The sequence below is a fragment of the Pleurodeles waltl genome, chromosome 11 (genome assembly GCF_031143425.1).
Source record: "Pleurodeles waltl isolate 20211129_DDA chromosome 11, aPleWal1.hap1.20221129, whole genome shotgun sequence".
Classification (NCBI taxonomy): Eukaryota; Metazoa; Chordata; class Amphibia; order Caudata; family Salamandridae; genus Pleurodeles; species Pleurodeles waltl.
In genome coordinates, this window is record NC_090450.1 from 720,248,603 (window position 1) to 720,271,425 (window position 22,823).

Here is a 22,823-nt window from a genome sequence, read left to right on the forward strand (position 1 = left end):
TCACCAAACAATTAGATGTTTATTCCTTGTTGGTTTCATCTAGGCCCCTATGAAATCTAAAATATGCTAACAAGGTTTGCAAATTTTGCATTCCGTGAAATTAGCAAAATATACAAAATTACATATTATGCACTACAACATCCTTTTTCTCACAGCCGACTGAATCACGCATAAAAGTTCAAGCCACACGATCTTTTCTGCTCAAACTAATATCCTGCTGGTATGTCTCATTATTTTATTTTACAGTAGGCATCCTTCGCATAAACATTTCATGCAAGACACTGGTAAACAACATATCAAGGTAATTCACATAGTTTTGCTTAATTCTAGTGAAATGTCACAATATTGCACCAACAATTTCACACACCCCTAGTTTCCTCTTAGGTTTGGAGTAAATGTCAATTTTTGAGGAATTCACAAAGGTTTCCATCAATATTCCTTTGAAGCTGCAGAGGTTAAAGACATTTCCTCATTTGTAAATTCATATACAGTTCACCTGAATTTATGTGATTTCTTAGAAATGTAAATCCATAAAATATAAATAATAAGTTATTTAATCTAAATCATATAATCCACATTTTCAAGGTGACTGCTATATATCATGTAATAGAAAATGTATGGTAGAATGTCTTTTTTTCAAAATTGCCCTTAACATGTTTTTTGTTGTTTTAAAATAAAAAAAAACAAAAAACAATATTCTTGAAAATAGGTTCCGCCTTTTGGTTTTCTATAATGTCTGCATAGACTGCTTTTCCCTTTAACCCCATTATCTTTCTGTGTCCTATTCTTTGGAAATAGTTAATTTCTTCTTAATTAAAATTATTTATCTGGTGATTTCTTGCAGGAACATAGCCTAGCAAACCCGCTCTTTAAACCATTTTTAAATTGCCTCTTTCCGTTCTCCCACAAGTGACTCTTTAATTAAACTTTTTTGTGGGCTTCCTTTTCATACTCTCATGCCTTCTCCTAATCCCTTCCTGCCTCACTCTTTGTCTCCTTACTTAATTATCCCTGCTTTAATTCTAACAAGACAATGTTCCCTAACCTTGTTTCTAATGTCACAAAAATGTAGGTCTATTAATTTGTCTGCCCACTAAATGGGTTTTCAAATACATGAGTCCTAATAAAAGGATTTCCTTTAAAACAAAAAAAGTAGGAGTAAATGTTTTTATGAGTATAGATGCACATTTTGTGACTCTCAAACCTATCTGTACATGCTGAAAAATATATTTGACGGACACAAGAATTTACATGTGCAAGTGAATTCGTGAATTGTGCCACAAGTTTGGATATAATGAGACAGATACAAACTCTCCAATTGTGCAGGTGCAACTGTTAAAATGCTTTTCCCTATGTACTATTCTAATTTTAGGAGCTAGGAAAACCTTTCCTACTGTTAAAATGAGATTCTGAATGGATACTGATTGGTATCTGAAAGGAGCACGTTGTAGGCATTCCTTCCAAATACTGAATCAGTATCAATTGTTTTTAAATCTCCATAATCAGAATGTAAAACATTGACAATACATTTGCAAAATTAGAATGGGCCCCCTTAGGAATCTTTCATCTTTATAGAAAGTGAAAAACAACTTGATGCAGAGTATGCAGTGGTCCACCGGACCACCGGCAACTCTTAATATTCCAAAAAACAAATAAATAAATCAGACCCATTTTCCTTAGGAAAAAATGGACTACATCTTTAAAAAAAAAAAAAAAAAGTATTTTGCTTAATTTAAAAGCAATCAGTGGCATGGTGGTTTTCTGGCCATAGCAGGTCACCATCCTTGTGATGGCCTCCAATCGTAATGAGTTGCAGTTTGCCATCTACCTCATCAGTATTCATGAGCTAGGTTGAATTGGGTCCCACCACGATTCGGAACAAACGAATTAGTACAATTGTTGGCTTATAAAAACCCACCCTGGTTGCAAAAATACTGGTTGAAATTTGTGGCCAATAATTTGCATCCAGATATTCGTACATCTGGCCCTATGTCTGGAATGTCCACCTGATAACAAGAACCTCTCTTTGTTGGGTTGGTCACTTGGTGCAGTGGATATAAATGCATATATGCTTGTTTGCATTGACCACAACTATTGACGTATAATATTAACACAGCTCTTACCTCTATACTCTTCACAGGAAGGAGACACACCAATGCATGATGCCATCCGGCTCGGACGTTTCAAGGCCATGCAAACCCTGCTGCTGTATGGCGCAGACCTCTCTATTAGGAATGAGGTGAGTAGCCAGAACAGGATGTGGGAAACGAACACACATTCCTGCTCACATACTTCACAGTTGACTGCGGCCTCATTGATCTCAAGCACTTCTTTACAAGTGCGAACTGAAGTGCTTAAAGGCTCTGATCATGGATGTTTCCCAAGTATTTCGGTGTCAACGAGCTTCAAATTAAATGGGAAGTTTCCCTCAACACATATTTTGAGGTTGAATTGCCTACAGTACAAACTCACATATTTATCCTGTCACTTACTTTTTCAAAGTACACTTGGTCACATTTTTCAGTATGATGGCTGAAAGTTAGCACTCATGATACTGCACCCACAAAAGATAAACAAAGAAACCTGTTATTTCTCCCCCTCCCACCCCCCCCCCCCCTTTGAAATGTGTCAAATAATGGCACGGAGGGAAGAAAGACAACGACTTGCAATTGCTAACTTTCCTTTTTTGTTAAAGATGGAAACAAATGAAAAGGGACTGGTTAGTTTTGAGATATTTCATTCTGGGCCATTGAAAGTCTAAAAAAATGTGTTGGGGCGGAACTTTCTTGGTATGCTTTAAGAACGGTGTGTGTGGAACGCAGTACTAGAAGAGATGAAGCTACAGGGCATGCTTTAAAGGGCACATACAGTTTTCACAAAACTAAAATGTGTCTTCCTTACTAAAATATTTTATCTGCCGCTTAATTGTTCAGTTAGATACCTTCATTTGATTTGTCATTTTGTTCATAATCTGTTCTTCATTTTGTGAACTTGTTTCAACCTTAAATGGCTACTAAGTGGCTCCAAATTGTGTGACACATTCAGTAACTCCTGATTTTTCAGTCTAATTAACTGCATTTTTTAATTTGGGATTTAACGAGTAACAATTGACGCCTCGGCCCAAGAATCCCAGCATGCAAAGCGCTGTTGGCTAATAGTCAAAACTGACTCCAGGTGTGGCATATGAACTGGCACTTTGAGACATTCATGAAATAGGAGCACACAGAGTTTAGTTTGTAGAGAAAGGACAGTATAAAAGGAGTAAAATAAAAAGTTCCATCTTTTTATGGAAAGGATATAAAAATGGAACATTTGACTTTGTACCTTTACTAATCATTTTAAACACTGCACTTCCTGCAAGCACCTAATTTACCGTCTTGTTGCTAGTGTAAAGACAGTTTAAAAATGGAGGGCAGACTACATAAAAATATGCTTGATAGCATGTGTAGCTGTAGATACACATGCTCTGCATAAGCTCGCATCTAGTGTTGGGCTCAGAGTGGTACAACTTGTTTTTCTTCTAGGAATCTCTTCGAGTCACGGGATCGAGTGACTCCTCCTCTCGGTATTAGTGTGTATAGGCATCAAGTCCTTTGTTAGATTGTTTTCTCTCCGCCATTGGGTTTGGACGTGTGTTCCTCTCACTCCAAGTTCTCAGCTCGATACAGTCCTAAACAGGTTTCTCTCCGTCTCCCTGTCAGCAACGGTATTGTTTTTCTTTCTCTTATGGTAACCTCAGTTCGATCTTCACTCTTGGAACCGACTCTCCGCCCTTTGGCACGTTTGCGCTCCTCTTCGGGCCTGCATCACACAACACATCTTGCTATGCTGCAGACCTGATGGAATGGACTCCATTTCGATTTTGCCCTCAATGTCATTTAAAGTTCCCACACACCAGGTGTGTAATTTGTGTCTCTCCCCTGACCACAGCAAGCAAACCTGTGTTTCGCCTTTCGATCATTTCGGTCCAAAAAGACACTTTGCGACAAAAGAGCCTGTCGACTCGAAATGGTGTCTCGGACTCCAAAAGACACACCAGACATTTTCGGGGAGGAGCACGCAGAGGAGGAACCACAGGAAGAAGAGGCCGTTTCTATCCAGGATTCCGACTCAGATGCTCAGTCCGACATCGAGAGCGAGGCGCTGCAGTCTGCACAGACCATATGTACAAAGGCCCCTGCATCCACGACCAAGACTGTAAAACTTACAACTAAAGATGTCACTGATATGCCACTACCTCCCGGCCATGGTCAGAGCTGAGAAAGTGCTTCAGATGACCCACCCTTTGGCTTGGCAACAAAAAAAAAAAAAAAAGTTAAAACTTCAGCATCAGCCTCAGGCTAGAAAACCACCTAAGCACCGACTCAATCAACTATGCATCCAGCTTCTGTACTGACCACTTTGGTACCAATCAAAAAACTGCCCTCCACTGCTTTGGTGCCGACACCTCAGCACCGGCCAATAACTTTGAAGCTGAAAAAATTCAAAGACTGTTTCCACTCCAGCAGATTCTGGACAGTCTTCTACCAGCCCTTCACCGGTGGAGCCAATTTTAGAAGTGATGGATGTTTGTCAACACTGACTTCATTTGCAAGAGGGAACAGGTCACATTCTAGCATCACCCACGTCCCTATAAAAAGAATATTAACTTTCCAGGAGGCACTTGATACCGATCCGCCTCCAAAAAAGTCTGCCAAACAAAAGACACCATCTTTTACTCAGCCTTCCCCTCCATCCTGTCCATCTCCATTACCTTCACTAAATAAAGGGTTTACACCCACCAAGTTTACCCCCACATGAGACACAGGATTTAGAAGATACACTAGAAGACCCAGATCCCTGGGATACATGAGATCTGGATCCTATTACACCTAATGATCCAGATCTCTACCTGTAGGAAGTTGGCTCTGTATATACTATCTCAAAGTGAGAGATAGTGCGCACAGAGTCCAAGTGTTTCCCATAGAGGTTGATAGTGGCAAAGTTAGATAATACTAATGCTCTATTTTGTGGTAGTGTGATAGAGTAGTAGGCTTATCAGAGGGTAGTGTTAAGCATTTGTTGTACACACACAGGCAATAAATGAGGAACACACACTGAAAGACAACTCTAGGCCAATAGTTTTTATATAGAAAAATATATTTTCTTTATTTTTAGAACCACAAGATTCAAATTTGAGGTAAGTACATAAAATGCAAGGTACTTCACATAGGTAAGTATAGAACTTTGATTTAAAACAGTAATACACACAGTTTTGGTTAAAATGGCAAATAGCTATTTTAAAAGTGGACACTGCAAAAATCAACAGTTCCTGTGGGAGGTAAGTTTTGGTTAGTTTCTCAGGTAAGTAAAGCACTTACACAGTCAGTCTCCTGGGCATAGGCAGCCCACCGTTGGGCGTTCAAGGCAACCCCAAAGCCACAGCACCAACAACACAGGGCCTGTCAGATGCAGAGGTCAAAGGAGGGCCCAAAACACATAGGCGCCTATGGAGAACAGGGGTGCTTTGGTTCCAGTCTGCTAGCAGGTAAGTACCTGCGTCCTCGGGGAGCAGACCATGGGGGTGCTCTGGTTCCAGTCTGCTAGCAGGTAAGTACCTGCGTCCTCGGGGAGCAGACTATAGCGATTCTGTAGAGCACTTGGGGGGGAGGAGGGGGGGGGAAACACAGCACACAAAACACACCCTCAGCAGGACAGGGGCAGCCAGGTGCAGTGTGCAAAGTAGGTATCTGGTTTGCTGTAGAAATCAATGGAGGGACCCGGGGGTCACTCTGGCATTGCAGGCAGGGCACAGGGGGGCTTCTCGGGCCAGCCACCAACTGGGCTAGGATGAGGGCCGCCTGGTGGTCACTCCTGCATTGGTAGGTGGTTCGTCTCTGTCCTGGGAGCTGCGGGTGCAGTGCTGTGTCCAGGCTTTGGGTTACTTTGTTACCAGGCAATCGCAGTCAGGGGGACCCTCTGCATCCTCTATGCAGGCATCGCTGTGAGGGTGCAGGGAGGTCAACTCAGGGTGTTCACGTCGTCAGAGTCGCCTGGGAGTCCTCTCTGCAGAGTTGGTTGTCCTGAACTTGAGCCGGGGGCGTTGGATGCAGAGTGTGAAGACTCGCGCTTCAGGCGGAAAGTGAGAGTCTCTTTAAAGTTGCTTCTTTTTTGCTGTTTCTGGACAAAGCCGCTGTCCTCAGGAGGTTCTTGGTCCTTTAGGTGCATGTCAGTCCTCTGAGTCCTCAGAGGTCGCTGGTCCTGCTGGATGCGTCGCTGTGCAGGTTCTTTGAGTCTGGAGACAGGCCGGTAGGGCTGGGGCCAAGTCAGTTGTCGTCGCCGTCGTCTCTGCAGTGCTTTCCAGTCAGCAGTCCTTCTTTTTGTAGGTTGCAGGAATCTGATTTCCTGGGTTCAGGGTCACCCCTAAATAATGAATTTAGGGGTGTGTTTAGGTCTGGGGGGCAGTAGCCAATGGCTACTTTCCTGGAGGGTGGCTACACCCTCTTTGTTCCTCCTCCCTCAGGGGAGGGGGGCACATTCCTATTCGTATTGAGGGAATCCTTAGGGACTTAGGGGCTGTCCTGGCTGCTGGGTGACTCCTCCTTGTTTTTCTCATTATCTCCTCTGGACTTGCCGCCAAAAGTGGGGGCTGAGTCCGGTTGGGCGGGCATCTCCACTAGCTGGGATGCCCTGGGGCGCTGTAACAGCAGGCATGAGCTTTTGAGGCTCACCGCCAGGTGTTACAGTTCCTGCAGGGGGAGGTGAGAAGCACCTCCCCCAAGTGCAGGCTTTGTTCCTGGCCACAGAGTGACAAAGGCACTCACCCCATGTGGCCAGAAACTCGTCTGGCTGTAGCAGGCTGGCAGGAACTGGTCAGCCTAACACTAGGAAATGGACTAGTATACAGGGGGCATCTCTAGGATGCCCTCTGTGTGCATTTTTCAATAAATCCCGGGCTGGCATCAGTGTGCCTTTATTGCTACCAAACTTCCCAAATTTTAGTGTAGCCATTATGGAACTTTGGAGTTCGTAATTGACAGACTCCTTGACCACATACTCTTTATGCCTACCCTGCACTTACAATATCCAAGGTTTGGCTTAGATGCTGTAGGGGCATAGTGCTGATGCAACTATGTCCTCACCTGTGGTATAGTGCACCCTGCCTTAGGGCTGTAAGGCCTGCTAGAGGGGTGACTTACCTATGCCACAGGCAGTGGGGTGAGGGCATGGCACCCTGAGGGGAGTACCATGTTGACTTAGTCATGTTCTCCCCACCAGCACACACAAGCTGTGAGGCAGTGTGCATGTGCTGAGTGAGGGGTCCCCAGGGTGGCATAATCCATGCTGCAGCCCTCAGAGACCTTTCCTGGCCACAGGGCCCCTGGTACCAGGGGTACCAGTTACAAGGGACTTATCTGTGTGCCAGGGCTGTGCCAATTGTTGGAACAAAGGTACAGGTTAGGGAAAGAACACTGGTGCTGGGGCCTGGTTAGCAGGGTCCCAACACACTTTCATTCATAACTTGCATCAACAAAAGGAAAAATGTTAGCGGGTAACTATGCCAAGGGAGGCATTTCCCTGCACTACCCAGCTAGACTATCACCACCTGAGGATTCCACCTCATGTCTGCAAGTCATAGCTAGGACAGCTGCACTTCATAATGTGACAATGCGCACAAATCCTACTGAGGAACATTTTTTTATTTGACATCCTCACAGAACTACACAAAGAAAGTCAATTCCTATCAATGCTCCCAGGCATGCTTCAGCTTGCTGATGAGATCGTTAGGGAGCCAATTCGAGCATGTATTATCATTCCCTGAATTGATTAAAAAAAAAAGCTCCACACACAGATCCTCTGTTCATAAATGCACAAATTCCACCAGATTACATTGTCACATCAACTGCATGCAAAAGAGTCAATAGCGAATCTACAGGAGACACTCTTCCCCCTGATAAAGAAAGTAAAAAATTAGATGTGGTAGGTAAAACGGTGACAGCTCAAGCAGCCAACCACTGGTGCATTGTGAACGCCCAGGCTCCGCTAGCAAGCTGTGACAGGGTGCACTGGGATGCCGTGGAAGGGCCCCTTCAGTACCTCCCTCAAGAGCATCAAAAATGGGGGGCTGAAATTGTAGCAGAAGGGCAACCGATCACAAACAATACCATCAGGTGCGCCTTAGGTGCTACTGATACATTAGACGTCATGCTTGCCTCAGGTGCTCTGGATTTAAGCCAGAGGTTCAGCAGGCAGTCTTCAACATGCACTTTGATAAGCAGCACCTTTTTGGCCCACAAGTAGACACAACTTTAGAAAAGCAAAAAAAAAAAGATAGTGAAACCGCAAAAGCAATGGGGCCCTCCAAGCCACAGCACAGAATGGCACTTTTTGACACCCAGGTTTTGCAAGAAGGTTTAGGTCATCCTTTACAGCCAGTCTGTCACACAAGCCAAAACATCCTCTCAATCTTAAACATGAGGATTTTTAGAGGTTCTTACAGAGGACATAAAGGCAGAGACAAGCCATCAACCTCTAGATGCTCTGTCTCTCCTGCTAAACAATGGCTCTCTCCACCTTCCACCACGACACACCACTCCAGTAGGCGGCAGAATTCAACTTTTTTACGAACAATGGTAAGACACCGCCACCAACCAATGGGTTCTTTCCATTATCCAAAATGGTTACTGTTTGGAGCTCATTTCCACTCACCCAAACCTTCCCCCTGCGAATAAAATTCTCACAAGAACATCTCTCACTTCTCAAAGAGGAAGTGCAGTCTTGTCTCCTCAAAGGGGTCATAGAGCCAGTGCCATTAAAGCATCAAGGCACGGGAGTATACTCCCTATACTTTCTTATTCTGAAAAAAAGACGGATCGCTCAGATTAATTTTGGCTCTCAGGCCCTTAAACACATACATTCTCTCAGATCATTTCCATATGGTCACTCTTCAAGATGGCATTCTCCTTCAACAAGGCGATTTTATGACAGCATTAGATCTAAAGGGTGCATATTTTCACATTCCTGTTCATCCAGCTCACTGTAAATACCTCTGATTGGTAGTTGCAGGAAAACATTATCAATTCAAGGTGTTACCTTTTGGGGTCCCAGCTGCTCCCAGAATATTCACAAGATGTCTCGCAGTGGTTGCCGCACACCTCATGAGACAACACATTCATGTCTTCCTTTACTTGGACAACTGGCTTATCAAAGCCAGCAGGTTACAACAGTGTCATCAGCACACTCAGCTCACAACAGAGAGCCATTCATACACAGTGAGAACATGTATGCGCCTCCTAGGCATGATGGCATCCTGTATTGCCATCGTACCACATGCCAGACTTCACATGCGTCCCCTTCAGCATGTCTCTCTGGTCAGTGGTCTCAGGGACAGGGTAAATTGGAGGATCTAGTGTTGTTGGACTGCCAGACTCATCACTCTCTGCAATGGTGGCACACCACCAAACATACGAAAGGACGGCCTTTTCTAGACCCTGTACCTAAGGTCATTCTCACCACAGATACATCACACACAGGTTGGGAAGCTCATCTCCACCTCACAGTGCAAAGTCTTTGGGATTTTACTCACCAGTCCTTACATATCAATTAGTTAGGGTTTCAAGCACTCTTCCTAGCAATGAAGATGTTCCTTCCACTTTTGCAACAAAGTAGTGCTATCACGGACAGACATGACTGCCATGTTTTATCATCAAAAACAGGGGTGGGGAGACGTTCATCCCAGCTGTCCCATTTGGCACAAACGATATGGAAATTGTGCAATTCATCACCACATTCACATAGTAGCGCAGTATCACCCAGGAACGGACAATCAGTTTGCAGATCTGCTCAGCATGATGCAGCAACAAGTCCACAAATGGAAACTCCAACATCAAGTCCTTCATCAGTACTTCCAAAAATAGGTAACCACTCAATAGACCTCTCCGCCACAGCTCAAAACATAAAATGCCAAAACTTTGCATCCAGGTTCCCTCAGTCCAAAGGCAATGCTCTGTGGATGAGCTGGTCAGGGATATTTGCGCCCACTCATTCAGTTTCCAGTTCGGAAACCCAGACAATCTTCACTCACCATGATACTTTTAGCACCCACATGAGTGACTCAGTCTCACAAGTTCCACGCCAGAAGCTCCCCAATAGGCCAGATCTTCTAACACAAAATCAAGGGCAAATCGACATGCAGACCCCAGGACACTAAACCTAGAAATATGGCTCCTGAGGTCACAGAATTTAGATACTTATAATTACCCCGAGAGTGTATGGATAGTCTTAAAGCGGTGCGTAGACCTACAACAAGACAATGTTACGCCGCAAAGTGGATACGCTTTGTCCGCTATTGTTAAATAAAAAAACATTGATCCTCTAAAGCCAGCGGTACAAGAAATTATGTTACCTACTGCATTTACAAAAAGCTAATTTACAATACAAATATATTAGACTGAATTTAGCAGCTATAGCTGCATATCTTCAAAACAGACAGCATATTTCTTTGTTTAGGGTTTCAGTCATAAAAGCATTTATGGAAGGACTTAAGAGTCATTCACCAAGGGTCTATCTGGCCCCCTCCTGGAACCTTAACATTGTTCTCACAAGGCTCATGGGTCCCCCTTTTGAGCCACTACATGCATGTCCCTTACAATTCTTATCATGGAAAGTAGCTTTTCTCGTGGCCATCACTTCACTTAGATGTGTCAGTGAGCTCCAGGCTCTAACATTGGAAGAAACATTATTCAGATTCACAAAGCTGAAGTTGTTCTTGGAACTAACCCTAAATTTCTCCCAAAGGTTGTTTCCCAATTCCACAATAACCAAACCATTGGACTACCAGTTTTCTTTCCCCAACCAGATTCTTGGCAAAAAGGGCTCTACACATCCTTGATGTTAAAAGAGCCCTGATGTATTAACTTAGATAGAACCAAACAGTTCAAGAAACCTAAACAACTTTGTGGCTTTTTCAATACCCCACAAAGGAAAACCTATATCAAAAACAGGTATGGCTAGGTGGATAGGTAAATGCATTCAAACTTGCTATGCGAAAGCAAAACGCCACTTACCTGTCACCCCCAAAGCACGCTCCACTAGAAAGAAGGGTGTATCAATGGCATTCACAGGAAATATACCTATAGCAAATATTTGTAAAGCAGCTACATGGTCTACACCACATACCTTTACCAAGAACTATTGTATAGACTTATTCGCATGCCACAAGCTAATGTTGGCCAAGCAGTACTTAAAACACTTTTTCAAACAATTGCAACTCCAGCACTCTAGCCACCGCTTTATGGAGGGGCTGCTTTGCAGTCTATGCAGAGCATGTGTATGTACAGCTACACATGCCATCAAACGGAAAATGCTACTTACCAATAGACATCTGTTCGTGGCATCCCTGGATGCCTGCAGCTGTTGCAATTAATATTACATGTAAATACTGTACATATGTAAATATAGGACATCTTTCTCTCTTACTCTCTTCACTCTACTTCACTCTCCCGCCTGCGGGTAAAAAACAATCTAACAAAAGACTTGATGCCCATGTGCACTATTACCGAGAGATGGAGGAGTCACTCAATCCTGTGACTTGAAAAGATTCTTTGAAGAACAACAAGTTGTACCACTCTGAGCCCAACACTAGTTGCCGAGCTCATGCAGAGCATGTGAATCTACAGCACTACATGCCACAAACAAATGTGTACTGGTGAGTAACATTTTCCTTACAAAACATTGGTAAGACCTATGAATTGACTTTTTATTTGGGAAACAAATATGTTTTTCATTTGAAGTATCATTGTTTGATGAACATTGGACTTAACACCTCAGCTGCTAAGCCTCCCCACCCCCATTTTACCTCCCCAGTGGCAAGTCTTTTTTTGGCTATTCAGGGTAGTTTGCACTTAGGCCTCCATAACATTTTGTCCACATAAACTATCCACTCTAAATTTGCGTCCTTTTTTCCAACATCCTAGGGATCCTAAAGGTACACAGGGTTTGTGGATTCCCTTGGAGGGGAATGAGTAATTAGCCAAAACACAACTACATCTTGGTTTTTTTTGTTTAGGGAAAATGGGAAAATGTGCTGCAGAAGAAAGCACCTGTTTTCCCCCTGCAAATGGCATCAACAAAGGGTTTGTGGTGCTAAAATCTCCATCTTCCCAGCTTTCAGGAACAAGCAGACTAGAATCAGAAAAACACATTTTTTCAACACAGTTTTGGAATTTTATTGGGACATGCCCCATTTTTCAAAATTTTTTGTGCTTTCAACCTCCCTCCAGTTAGTGACAGAAATGGGTGTGAAAACAATGCTGGATCCCGGACAGTTATATATTTCTGAAAAGTAGAACAAATTCTAACTTCAGCAAGGGGTCATTTGTGTAGGTCCTTCAAGGTGTTCCTGTAGAAAGTAACACTTGAAATAAACAAATTTTGAAATTGAGTTTAAAAAAACAACCATTTGTATCTAAGCTTTCATCTGTAACTTTTCCTACGTATGGCAGATGTTCAAAAGCAATATACCGTTACATATACTGGACCCTTCTGTTTGCAGGAATATATAGGTGTTGTAGGTTCACCAAAAACCCAAGCTGCCCAGAGCCAATAATTGAGCTGCACCTTGCAATGGTTTTTATGTACTGGATATACAGCAATTTATTTAGTAAAATATAAAGAGTGAAAAATCGGTATCAAGGAAACCTATGTATTTCCAGAATGGTCACAAGATATGGAGTTTAGAAGCAGTGGTTATTTGCACATCTCTGAATTTGGGGGTACCCATATTAGCATGTGAATTAGAGGGCATTTATCAAAATGACTTCTTTTTTACACGCTGTCTTACATTTGAAAGGTGCAAATGCAGTGAAAGTCAAATGGTAATAATACTCCTTCTGCTAATCTGTGTTTCCCTAAGTCTCCCAATAAAAATGGTAACTTGCTTGTGTGGGTAGGCCTAATGCCCCGAAACACAACATCACATTTTTTCACTGAAAACTGAAACATATTTTGCAATGTGCCTAGCTGTGGATTTTGGGCTCTACAGGGAGTGCAGAATTATTAGGCAAATGAGTATTTTGACCACATCATCCTCTTTATGCATGTTGTCTTACTCCAAGCTGTATAGGCTCGAAAGCCTACTACCAATTAAGCATATTAGGTGATGTGCATCTCTGTAATGAGAAGGGGTGTGGTCTAATGACATCAACACCCTATATCAGGTGTGCATAATTATTAGGCAACTTCCTTTCCTTTGGCAAAATGGGTCAAAAGAAGGACTTGACAGGCTCAGAAAAGTCAAAAATAGTGAGATATCTTGCAGAGGGATGCAGCACTCTTAAAATTGCAAAGCTTCTGAAGCGTGATCATCGAACAATCAAGCGTTTCATTCAAAATAGTCAACAGGGTCGCAAGAAGCGTGTGGAAAAATCAAGGCGCAAAATAACTGCCCATGAACTGAGAAAAGTCAAGCGTGCAGCTGCCACGATGCCACTTGCCACCAGTTTGGCCATATTTCAGAGCTGCAACATCACTGGAGTGCCCAAAAACACAAGGTGTGCAATACTCAGAGACATGGCCAAGGTAAGAAAGGCTGAAAGACGACCACCACTGAACAAGACACACAAGCTGAAACGTCAAGACTGGGCCAAGAAATATCTCAAGACTGATTTTTATAAGGTTTTATGGACTGATGAAAGGAGAGTGAGTCTTGATGGGCCAGATGGATGGGCCAGTGGCTGGATTGGTAAAGGGCAGAGAGCTCCAGTCCGACTCAGACGCCAGCAAGGTGGAGGTGGAGTACTGGTTTGGGCTGGTATCATCAAAGATGAGCTTGTGGGGCCTTTTCGGGTTGAGGATGGAGTCAAGCTCAACTCCCAGTCCTACTGCCAGTTCCTGGAAGACACCTTCTTCAAGCAGTGGTACAGGAAGAAGTCTGCATCCTTCAAGAAAAACATGATTTTCATGCAGGACAATGCTCCATCACACGCGTCCAAGTACTCCACAGCGTGGCTGGCAAGAAAGGGTATAAAAGAAGGAAATCTAATGACATGGCCTCCTTGTTCACCTGATCTGAACCCCATTGAGAACCTGTGGTCCATCATCAAATGTGAGATTTACAAGGAGGGAAAACAGTACACCTCTCTGAACAGTGTCTGGGAGGCTGTGGTTGCTGCTGCACGCAATGTTGATGGTGAACAGATCAAAACACTGACAGAATCCATGGATGGCAGGCTTTTGAGTGTCCTTGCAAAGAAAGGTGGCTATATTGGTCACTGATTTGTTTTTGTTTTGTTTTTGAATGTCAGAAATGTATATTTGTGAATGTTGAGATGTTATATTGGTTTCACTGGTAATAATAAATAATTGAAATGGGTATATATTTATTTTTGTTAAGTTGCCTAATAATTATGCACAGTAATAGTCACCTGCACACACAGATATCCCCCTAACATAGCTAAAACTAAAAACAAACTAAAAACTACTTCCAAAAATATTCAGCTTTGATATTAATGAGTTTTTTGGGTTCATTGAGAACATGGTTGTTGTTCAATAATAAAATTAATCCTCAAAAATACAACTTGCCTAATAATTCTGCACTCCCTGTAGCTCAGCCATTACCTAGGGAAACCTAGAAACTTGTACACTTTTGAAAAGTAGACACCTAGGGGAATCCAGGTTGGATTGACTTGTGTAGCTCACACCAGCTTCTGTTACTGAGAATGCCTTGCAAACCTCAAAATTTGTCTTAAAAAAACCCCCAAAAAACTTATATTTCTGTGATGCAAAGTTCTGGAATCTGAGGGGAGCCGCAAGCTTCCTTCCATCAGCACTCCCCCATGTCTCCTGACAAAAATGGTACCTCACTTTTGTGGGTAGGCCTAGAGTCCGCGACGGAAACACCCTAAAACACAATGTGGACACAACGCAATTTTCCACTAAAAACTATTTTTTTGCAGTGTGCATAGCTGTGGATTTTGGGCCGTAGCACAGCTGGCATCTAGGGATGCCTAGCAAACCTGCACATTTTTTAAAACTAGACACTGGCTGGGCAAAAACTGTGACTTTAATTGTAAGGATTTGAAAGACATTTTATTTGTTAGAAGGATTGGGTGGGTGGGCCGCCAAGTAAAGGAAGGTATGGGGGATTGTATCATTGTGAATTGCAGATATCCAGGGTTGGTACAGCGACTTCTCTCACCATGTTATATGTTACCCCAGACAAATGGAAAGATTGGTATGGTCCCCCTGGGATTCTTCTATAGGCACACCCGGCCCATAGATAGATGTCGAGCTAGGGGGTCCTGCAAACTGCAGGAGAAGCCGCACTCGCCTAGATTGGAACGTAGAATCAGCAGAAGCCCGGAGTTGGAAGAGAATGACTGACGGTATGAAGGGTGGTTACCGGTTGCACTTGAGGAAAGGGGTGGGGTAGCTTCACTGTGGCTCTTAAATGCAGTCTCGGGTATGGGAGGGATGGGTAAGATTAATCTCCCAGACCTGTTTAATTTCCTTGAATGTGTCAACCAAGCTCCAAGATGGGCAATGGGTTAATTTCACGGTACAGCATGATTTTAATTTACTTCAGGAAACTTGGTTAGAAGGAGAAGCAGTTTGGGATGGTTTCCAAAGGTTTGCAGTTCTGGCTGAACGGTCGTTTGCCGGCCGACCAAAAGGGGGTTTAGTTACTTTGGTCAGGTCCTCCAAGACAGCAAAAGTATACCGTATAAAGTGTAACCATCGGGGTCTCCTCATTATATGGGTAGTCTTTCCAAACAAATATAATATTTTTCTGGTAAACTTCTACAACGCAGTATGGGACCCCGGATGTCAATTAGGGGCCCTTTTCTCTGTGTTGCAGATATTTAGGGCAAGAGCGGGGCGGTGTGGTATGGAATTTTGTGCCATTATTTCTGGGGACTTCAATGCGTATATATGGTGGTACTGAACAGCGGTGATTCCCTTTGAGCTGGATAACAGTGCGTATGTAAAGGAGGGAACACAGGATGTAAGGGGTAAGGTCGCTCATCAAGGGGATACAGAATCTGGGATTGTTGAATATATGTGACCTGCAGTCTGTAGGTGAATTACAGGCGTCAACCTTTGTGGGGAGAAGGGCTGGGACGACAATTGACTATATTTTTGTATCTCCTGATCTGAGAAATCTGGTCCAGCACGGTAAGGTCATAAGGTAGTATCTTAGTGACCATAACCCTCTTAAGATTTCTATAAACTTCCCATATAACATGTGTAAACCAGTGCGCGGAGGGCCGGTAGCCGTGAGAATAAAGGATCAGGGAAGGAGAATTGGATGGAGGCGGGCAAACATCCCACAGGTAGTGGAGAGGGTAGTGAGCCAAAATCTAACTGTAATAACAGGGACACTCCTGGTGGAATCCCCCCACCAGGGGATGTTATGATGGCAATGACCAGAATAAATGAAGCCATTAAAGAATGCATGTTTAATACTGAAAAGCCCACTCCTAAGCCTCACGGGGGTTAGTTCAGTAAGCCCTGTTATGAGGCGAGGAAATCCCTGAAGAAGGCTTTAAAGGCACAACTGAGAGATAAAGTTCACGTGAGCAGTGCGCGAGCACATTAGAAAACTGTCTTACACGAAAGAAAACAGCAGCTCAAGAAGGAGGCGTGGGAGGATTTGGTATGTGTGTTGTGCACCAAGAACTCAGGCATTTTCTGGAATATTGTAAATAGGGGTACCTTTGGGACAGAAACGACTACAGGACTGGACTGTAATATTCTACCCGATGTTTGGGTGAGCCATTTTTGTAGGGTTTTCTTGGGGGGCACCCAAGGGGAGAAAATGGATGAGCTACATGGACATACCCCTAACCTGGCAATCAGATTTACTTATGATGAGGTGTGGGAGGCTATACAGGACAGCTCTAGCTATAAAGCACCGGACCCAGATGCTATTCCCATGGACCTATATAAATGATGCCCTCCACTGTGGGCACCCATACTGCTTAATGTCTTAAATGCGGCAGTCAGTGTAGGGATCCCCTCTTCGTTGAAATCAGCGTGCATTGTCCCCGTTTATAAAAAGGGAAACTGGAGTGATCCCAAATCCTACCGCCCAATCTCACTCAGTGAAAATCTTGGGACGAATAGTTTTAAGATGTATTGAGGATTGGATAAGTGGGAATGATGTGCTGAGTAAGGTTCAGTATGGCTTTAGGGAAGGGCTTAGAACCCAGTAGCAGTGCTTAAATCTGCTTATGCTGATTGGTAAATATACTCAGGCAAAAAAGGGTACCCTGTACCTTGTCTTTATGGATCTTAGCTGCGCATTCGATAAGGTGAACCATAATAAGTTATGGAAAGGCTAACTGGTGGGCTTTGAGCCCCACATTGTGGAATTGCTACGTTACTTATATTCAGGAAGAAATGCAAGTGTGCGGTTCGGGATGGAGGGAGAATGCAATGAATCTTTTGGGTTTAGAAGGGGTGTGAGACAGGGGAGTGTTCTGGCCCCCACCCTTTTTCTATTATATACAAACTGACTACATAACTATCTGGTGGAAAAATGTAAGGATGTTCCTAAAATAAGTGGAAAGAGTATCCCGGTCCTGATATATGCAGATGATGCAGCACTTATGGCCTGGACCATGAATGGTCTCCACGAGCTGGTTAGGGCATATGATGATTTTATGTCTGACTTGAATTTGGAGGTAAATAGCAGTAAGTCACATTTCATGGTTTGTGGTAAACCTAGGAGTAAAGTGGGTGCGGTTAAGATCAATGGCCAATGTATTAGCCATGTACAGGAATTTCCCTATCTGGGGTTAACATTTGATGATAAGGGTACATGGAAGCCCTGCATTTCAAGGTCTGCGGATTCTTTAACGCTGCTGTAGAAGCCACCTTTGAGTTTGCCTCAGAGTGGGCAATAAACCCATACAGCCCCTGCTTGAGGTGTATATTGAGGTGATACATGTTGACCATACCCTAGGAGATAGGTGACAATTTCCCAGTACTCCAGGCTTTCTAAAGTGGTTGAGCATCATTCTCATTCCCCACTTTATTATGTTTTTAATCTTGATCGTAACCCCTCTGGATAGATATTAAAACAGAACAAATTTAGGGGTTTCTAATCAATCTTAATTTGATCACTCTCCTGCCATTCAGAGTGTCTGACCTTCATAAATCAACGGCAGCCACCACATATTAAAAAGATCTCCGGCAAAGAGCCCCCGAAAGGGGAGCCCGTCAGACATTGCACCAGCTGGTCTGACGTGGAGCTTCCCGATGATGAAGCATGACACCCTTTCGGGTGTGTGAGGGTTTTTAGCTCCTAAACTTTAACTGTTCACCCTAGAGTTAGGAACAGTGTACTTTTGTTATTGATTGTACGTATTGGGAGTATGTACACTGGACCTTTAATCCTCCCGATCCCTCTTTTTGTTGATAGATGAAAATACCTTCCAGTTTTAACATATGGGGCAGCACTCTGGGGCTATTTGGGAAGTAAGGCTCTCCTGATAGAGGAAAATCGCTTCTGCAGAAGGCTGTTAGGTGTGGGACAAAATGCCTCCTGCTTTTGTATGCATGAGGAACTCAATTCGGAGTTCACAAACGATGCTATTAAGATGGCGCCCTTTCTACTATGGATCTCAATTTGGTTAGATGAGTGTGCCTCCCTAAATAGGGAAATTCTACTTTACTGTATTACTTGCGATCATGCTGGAGCTATTCCCTGACTGTTCTTTATAAAGGAACTCGCTGCATCTCTTGGTCGCACAGAAATGTTTAATGTGCCAGTGTCAAACATGCTCTGATAGACGGTGGGCTAGAGAGAACCTTATTACATTTCTAGGGGCCCAGAGGGAGGCAGTGGAATTAAAGAAACAATCAGTGAGGGAGTTCCTAATATTAAAGATGTTGATGGGGCCAGAGCTGTATCTCTTGACGATAAAGAATGTATGGGAAAAGACACTCATTTTGCGCTTCCGCTTAGGAGTAATTAGATGTACTTTGTGTTTCCCGCTTGGTCAATATGACCCAAAATGTATACAAGTTTGCCCCTGTGATGGGCTGCCTGCACAATCTTTGCTCCATTTCACACTGTTCTCTGATGTTTATGCACCTTTTAGGCGACAATTTGTATTCCCCTTGTTGAGGAAAAAGGGCTTTCTGCAGTATCGCCCGGCTTTTGTGTGGCTGCAAATGGTCCCGGATGTGTTGGTGTGCCGGGAGGGTGGAGTCTTTTTTAAAGGGAGCCACAACTTGGCAGAATAGTGTAAATTTTTTACTATTTATAGGATTTTACTTATTGAATTTTGGTTGGAAAAGGAAATTGGTAGTATTTTAAAGTTTTTATGTGCCTACATTTTGAGCTGGTCTTGTTTACTATGTGTTGAATAATTATGTGATTTATGGTTTATGCTATTTAACTGAATAAAGACTTCAAACAGAAAACTAGACATCCAAAGAAATCCAGTATGGGGTGACTTGTGTGTCTATCATATTTGTCTACCCAAAATCCCTTACAAACCTCATAATGTGTCTAAAAAAAACACATTTTCCTCACATTTCCGTGATGGAAAGTTCTGGAATCTGAGGGGAGCCACAAATTTCATACCACTCAGCGTTCCCCTTGGTCTTCTGATAAAAATGATACCTCACTTGTATGGGTGGGCCAAGTGCCTGCGACAGGGAAGTGCCAAAAACATGTAGAGTTTGAGGGAGCACCACAGCGTGTTCATATGTGCAGGTTTTGTTTTAATACACTTATGTTGACTCTGCTTCGGGCACCTACTCAAGTGAGGTATCATTTTTACCAGGAGACCAAGGGGTACACTGGGTAGTAAGAAATTTGTGGTTTCGTTCTGTTTCTAAAAGAATATAGCACACGAATGCAAGGAAGATGTGTGATTTTAGTCACATTTTGAGTTTGAAGGCCATTGTGGTTAAGAAAACTTATTTCGATCCACGAGAGGCACACTACCCGATACTCCCCTGGGTGTCTAGTTTTTGAACATATCTAGAGTTGGTAGAATTTCCTTGGACAAGAAGCAAGCATGCTACTAAGTCTCTTATTCTGTGATATCCCAAACACTCAAATTGTGAAAAAAAAGGCCACTAGATGTTGTTAAAAAGACCCCTTATCCACCAACATAATTGCTAGCATGCTTCATCATAGGAGTCCCACCGGAGACACCTAGTGTGTCAGGGGTGTGCTTCGACACCTGATTATAGCAGAGCAGGTTTTTTTTTCTTGAGTTGCATTCCCAACTGACAAGTGCAATAAAATTGTCTTGTTTCTACCCACTGTTCTTATTACGCTTACATACTGGTTGGATTTGGTATGAGTGTGTGATGGTTCAATATATAAAAAGTACTTTACCAAGTTCCCACACAATTTTCTCACTAACTCCAAAAGTGGACAGACAACCAGGGGGGTCAATAGTGGAATCTCTACCAGTGTAGACCTGGAAATTATAGACATATCCTGTACTACTTAGACAGCATATACATTTTCATTTCATAACATGCCTTCTTGCTTGGAACGTACTGCCTAAAAACCAAACAGGCCTTGAACAGGACCAAAGACTCCGCCACAACTATTTCTTTCCCTGGAGCAGAGAGCTCTGAAAATCGATCTACAAAGTAAGCTCTTGTGGCAATACTAAAGCATTATTAACAAAATGCAGCATCAGAAGCAGAAGCAAATACCGTTCACGACTCAAAATTGCAGGAAATATGGCCATTGCCATCAAGGGACTAGTAGGCCAATATGAAGACAGTGATGGCTTCCTCATCAAGCCCATCAAAAATGTTAAACCTAAGAACTGGCGCTGTTGTCACTCAAATACTGTTCAGCATACAAATTAGTCTGATCAACAATCTCACCCAAAAATACGTCATCCATAAACAATTGAAAGAAATCTATAGGCAAAAAATGTCTGTCTTTACTGGTGTCACAGGGTGTGGAGTGAACACTGACATTTTCTGTCTATAAATTTCTTGCAGTTGTTTGTGGATGACGTATTTTTGGGTGAGCTCCGTGTTCAGCTCTTCCAATGGGAAGCCTTTCATCCCCAGGCATCCAGATGCCTCTTCTTGCACTATTGGCACATCAGTGTCCTCCTCTGAAACAGGCACTTCACCTGCACTGAGTGGTGTCATCATCAGATGATTCCTCTCAGACAAAAAATTCACTGCCAGAATCTTGCACTTCCTCCTCTGCCTCAGATGCATAATCATGGTCAGATGAAGTTTCAAAAAGCATACCAACAACCTGCAGAGCGGTTTTCTTGTGGCTAACCATAATCCTTACTAATAAAAGTAACTTGATAAGTCAACAATAATCAACACTGTAAAATAAGTAATAAACAAAGTTTGGCTTTATCACAAAGACCTATTTACTCTAAATCAACACCACTCACTTGCCAACACCTATTCCTCACAGACACAGTAAGCACCGATATCCCACTAAAAGGAAAAACAAAATACAATTATACATAAGGCAACACAATACTCATTTCACAAATCCAAGGAGAATTTCACACACAATAAAATATAGGCTAAATATACTGCTATTATTATACCATTTACAAAAATCTCATTCATGCATGGCAATGGTACTCACTTAAGTAAACAGTACAAAAAAGCTTTTCTTACCAAACAAAAGCCACAACACGAACTTCAGATCTACCACTGTTGAAACCGCAAGCAGGAGTCACAACAAAGGAATCAAAAGGTTTGCTCTAGAATAAAAAGGAGAAATAAACATTCTGATCACAAATGCAAATAATGCGCCAGTCCACACACACCAAGCTGGGGATGGGGGCACATGGGCCTAAAAATATTGCCAAAACATTTACCCCCTAAAGGGGAGCGCCCCCTGCCTAACGGGCTGCTCCCCATGACAATAGCAGCAACATGGTGAATAATACATCTCCTGGCGTCTAGTGGTTTTCTGCCTTAATCCACTAGTCGATCTGCCCCCAAGGGGGTAAAAACAGCCAAAATATATGCCCCTAAAGGGAGCAACCCTTGCCCAAGAGTCCACTCCCCAAAATAGCCAAAATCCCTGGTGTCTAGTGGCTGCCGGGCAGATGGGCCTTAAAAATACAAAAAAAACAAAACAGGCTGATCTGCCCCAAGGGGGTAGAAATAGGCAAAATATGTGCCCCTAAAGAGAGCAACCCTTGCCCAAGAGTCCGCTACCCAAAATAGCCAAAATTTGAAATCCCTGGTGTCTAGTGGTTGCTGGGCAGATGGGCCTAAAAAAAAAAAACACCTCCAAGGGGGGCAGAAACGGCCAAAATAATTGTCCCCTGCCAGGAGGTAAAACTTACCTCATTTCTTCCCCGGTGCAGGAAGCAAATGGCATCCAGCGCCTCCAGCCTGCTCTGATGACGCCAGCATGTGGGGGTGCACACTGATGTCATCAGATTGCTGGGGAGGGGGGGCACTGCCATCCCTGGTGGGGGGATTTAGGTGGAAGTCCCATGGGGGGGAGCGCCAGCACTTCCCCCATGGGTGGCTGCTATGATAACCAGGAGCGATCTAACGCACACGCCCACCACGGTGGCAGATAGCTCCCTGCCGTCCAATGAATGCAAGGGGTTAACCTTTTTGTTTTTTGTCAGTAAATGTAATTGAATTTATATAGCACCTACTACCCCAAGCGAGGCATTGAAGTGCTTTTCAGCGAGGAGCACGCTACTCCGGAACCCAAAATGGATTACTATAGGAAAATATAAGCTGTTAATTCAGGCGGTGGACATATGAGTCTAATAGTTGGATTTAATAAGATAAAGGAGGGATAGAGGAGGGAGGAAAGTAGAAAAAGTGTTATTTGGGAGATCATAGTAACACATTGA

At 43.3% G+C, this 22,823-nt stretch overlaps 1 protein-coding gene across 1 annotated transcript in view; it reads left to right on the plus strand.

Moving 5' to 3' along the window:
* ANKRD23 (ankyrin repeat domain 23) overlaps positions 1–22,823 on the plus strand; it is a 144,020-nt gene that overhangs the window by 69,871 nt on the left and 51,326 nt on the right. Inside the window, exon 8 of the mRNA XM_069214399.1 lies at positions 2,141–2,239. Within this exon, the coding sequence (XP_069070500.1) occupies positions 2,141–2,239 (99 nt within the window). The remainder of the gene's footprint in view (positions 1–2,140; positions 2,240–22,823) is intronic.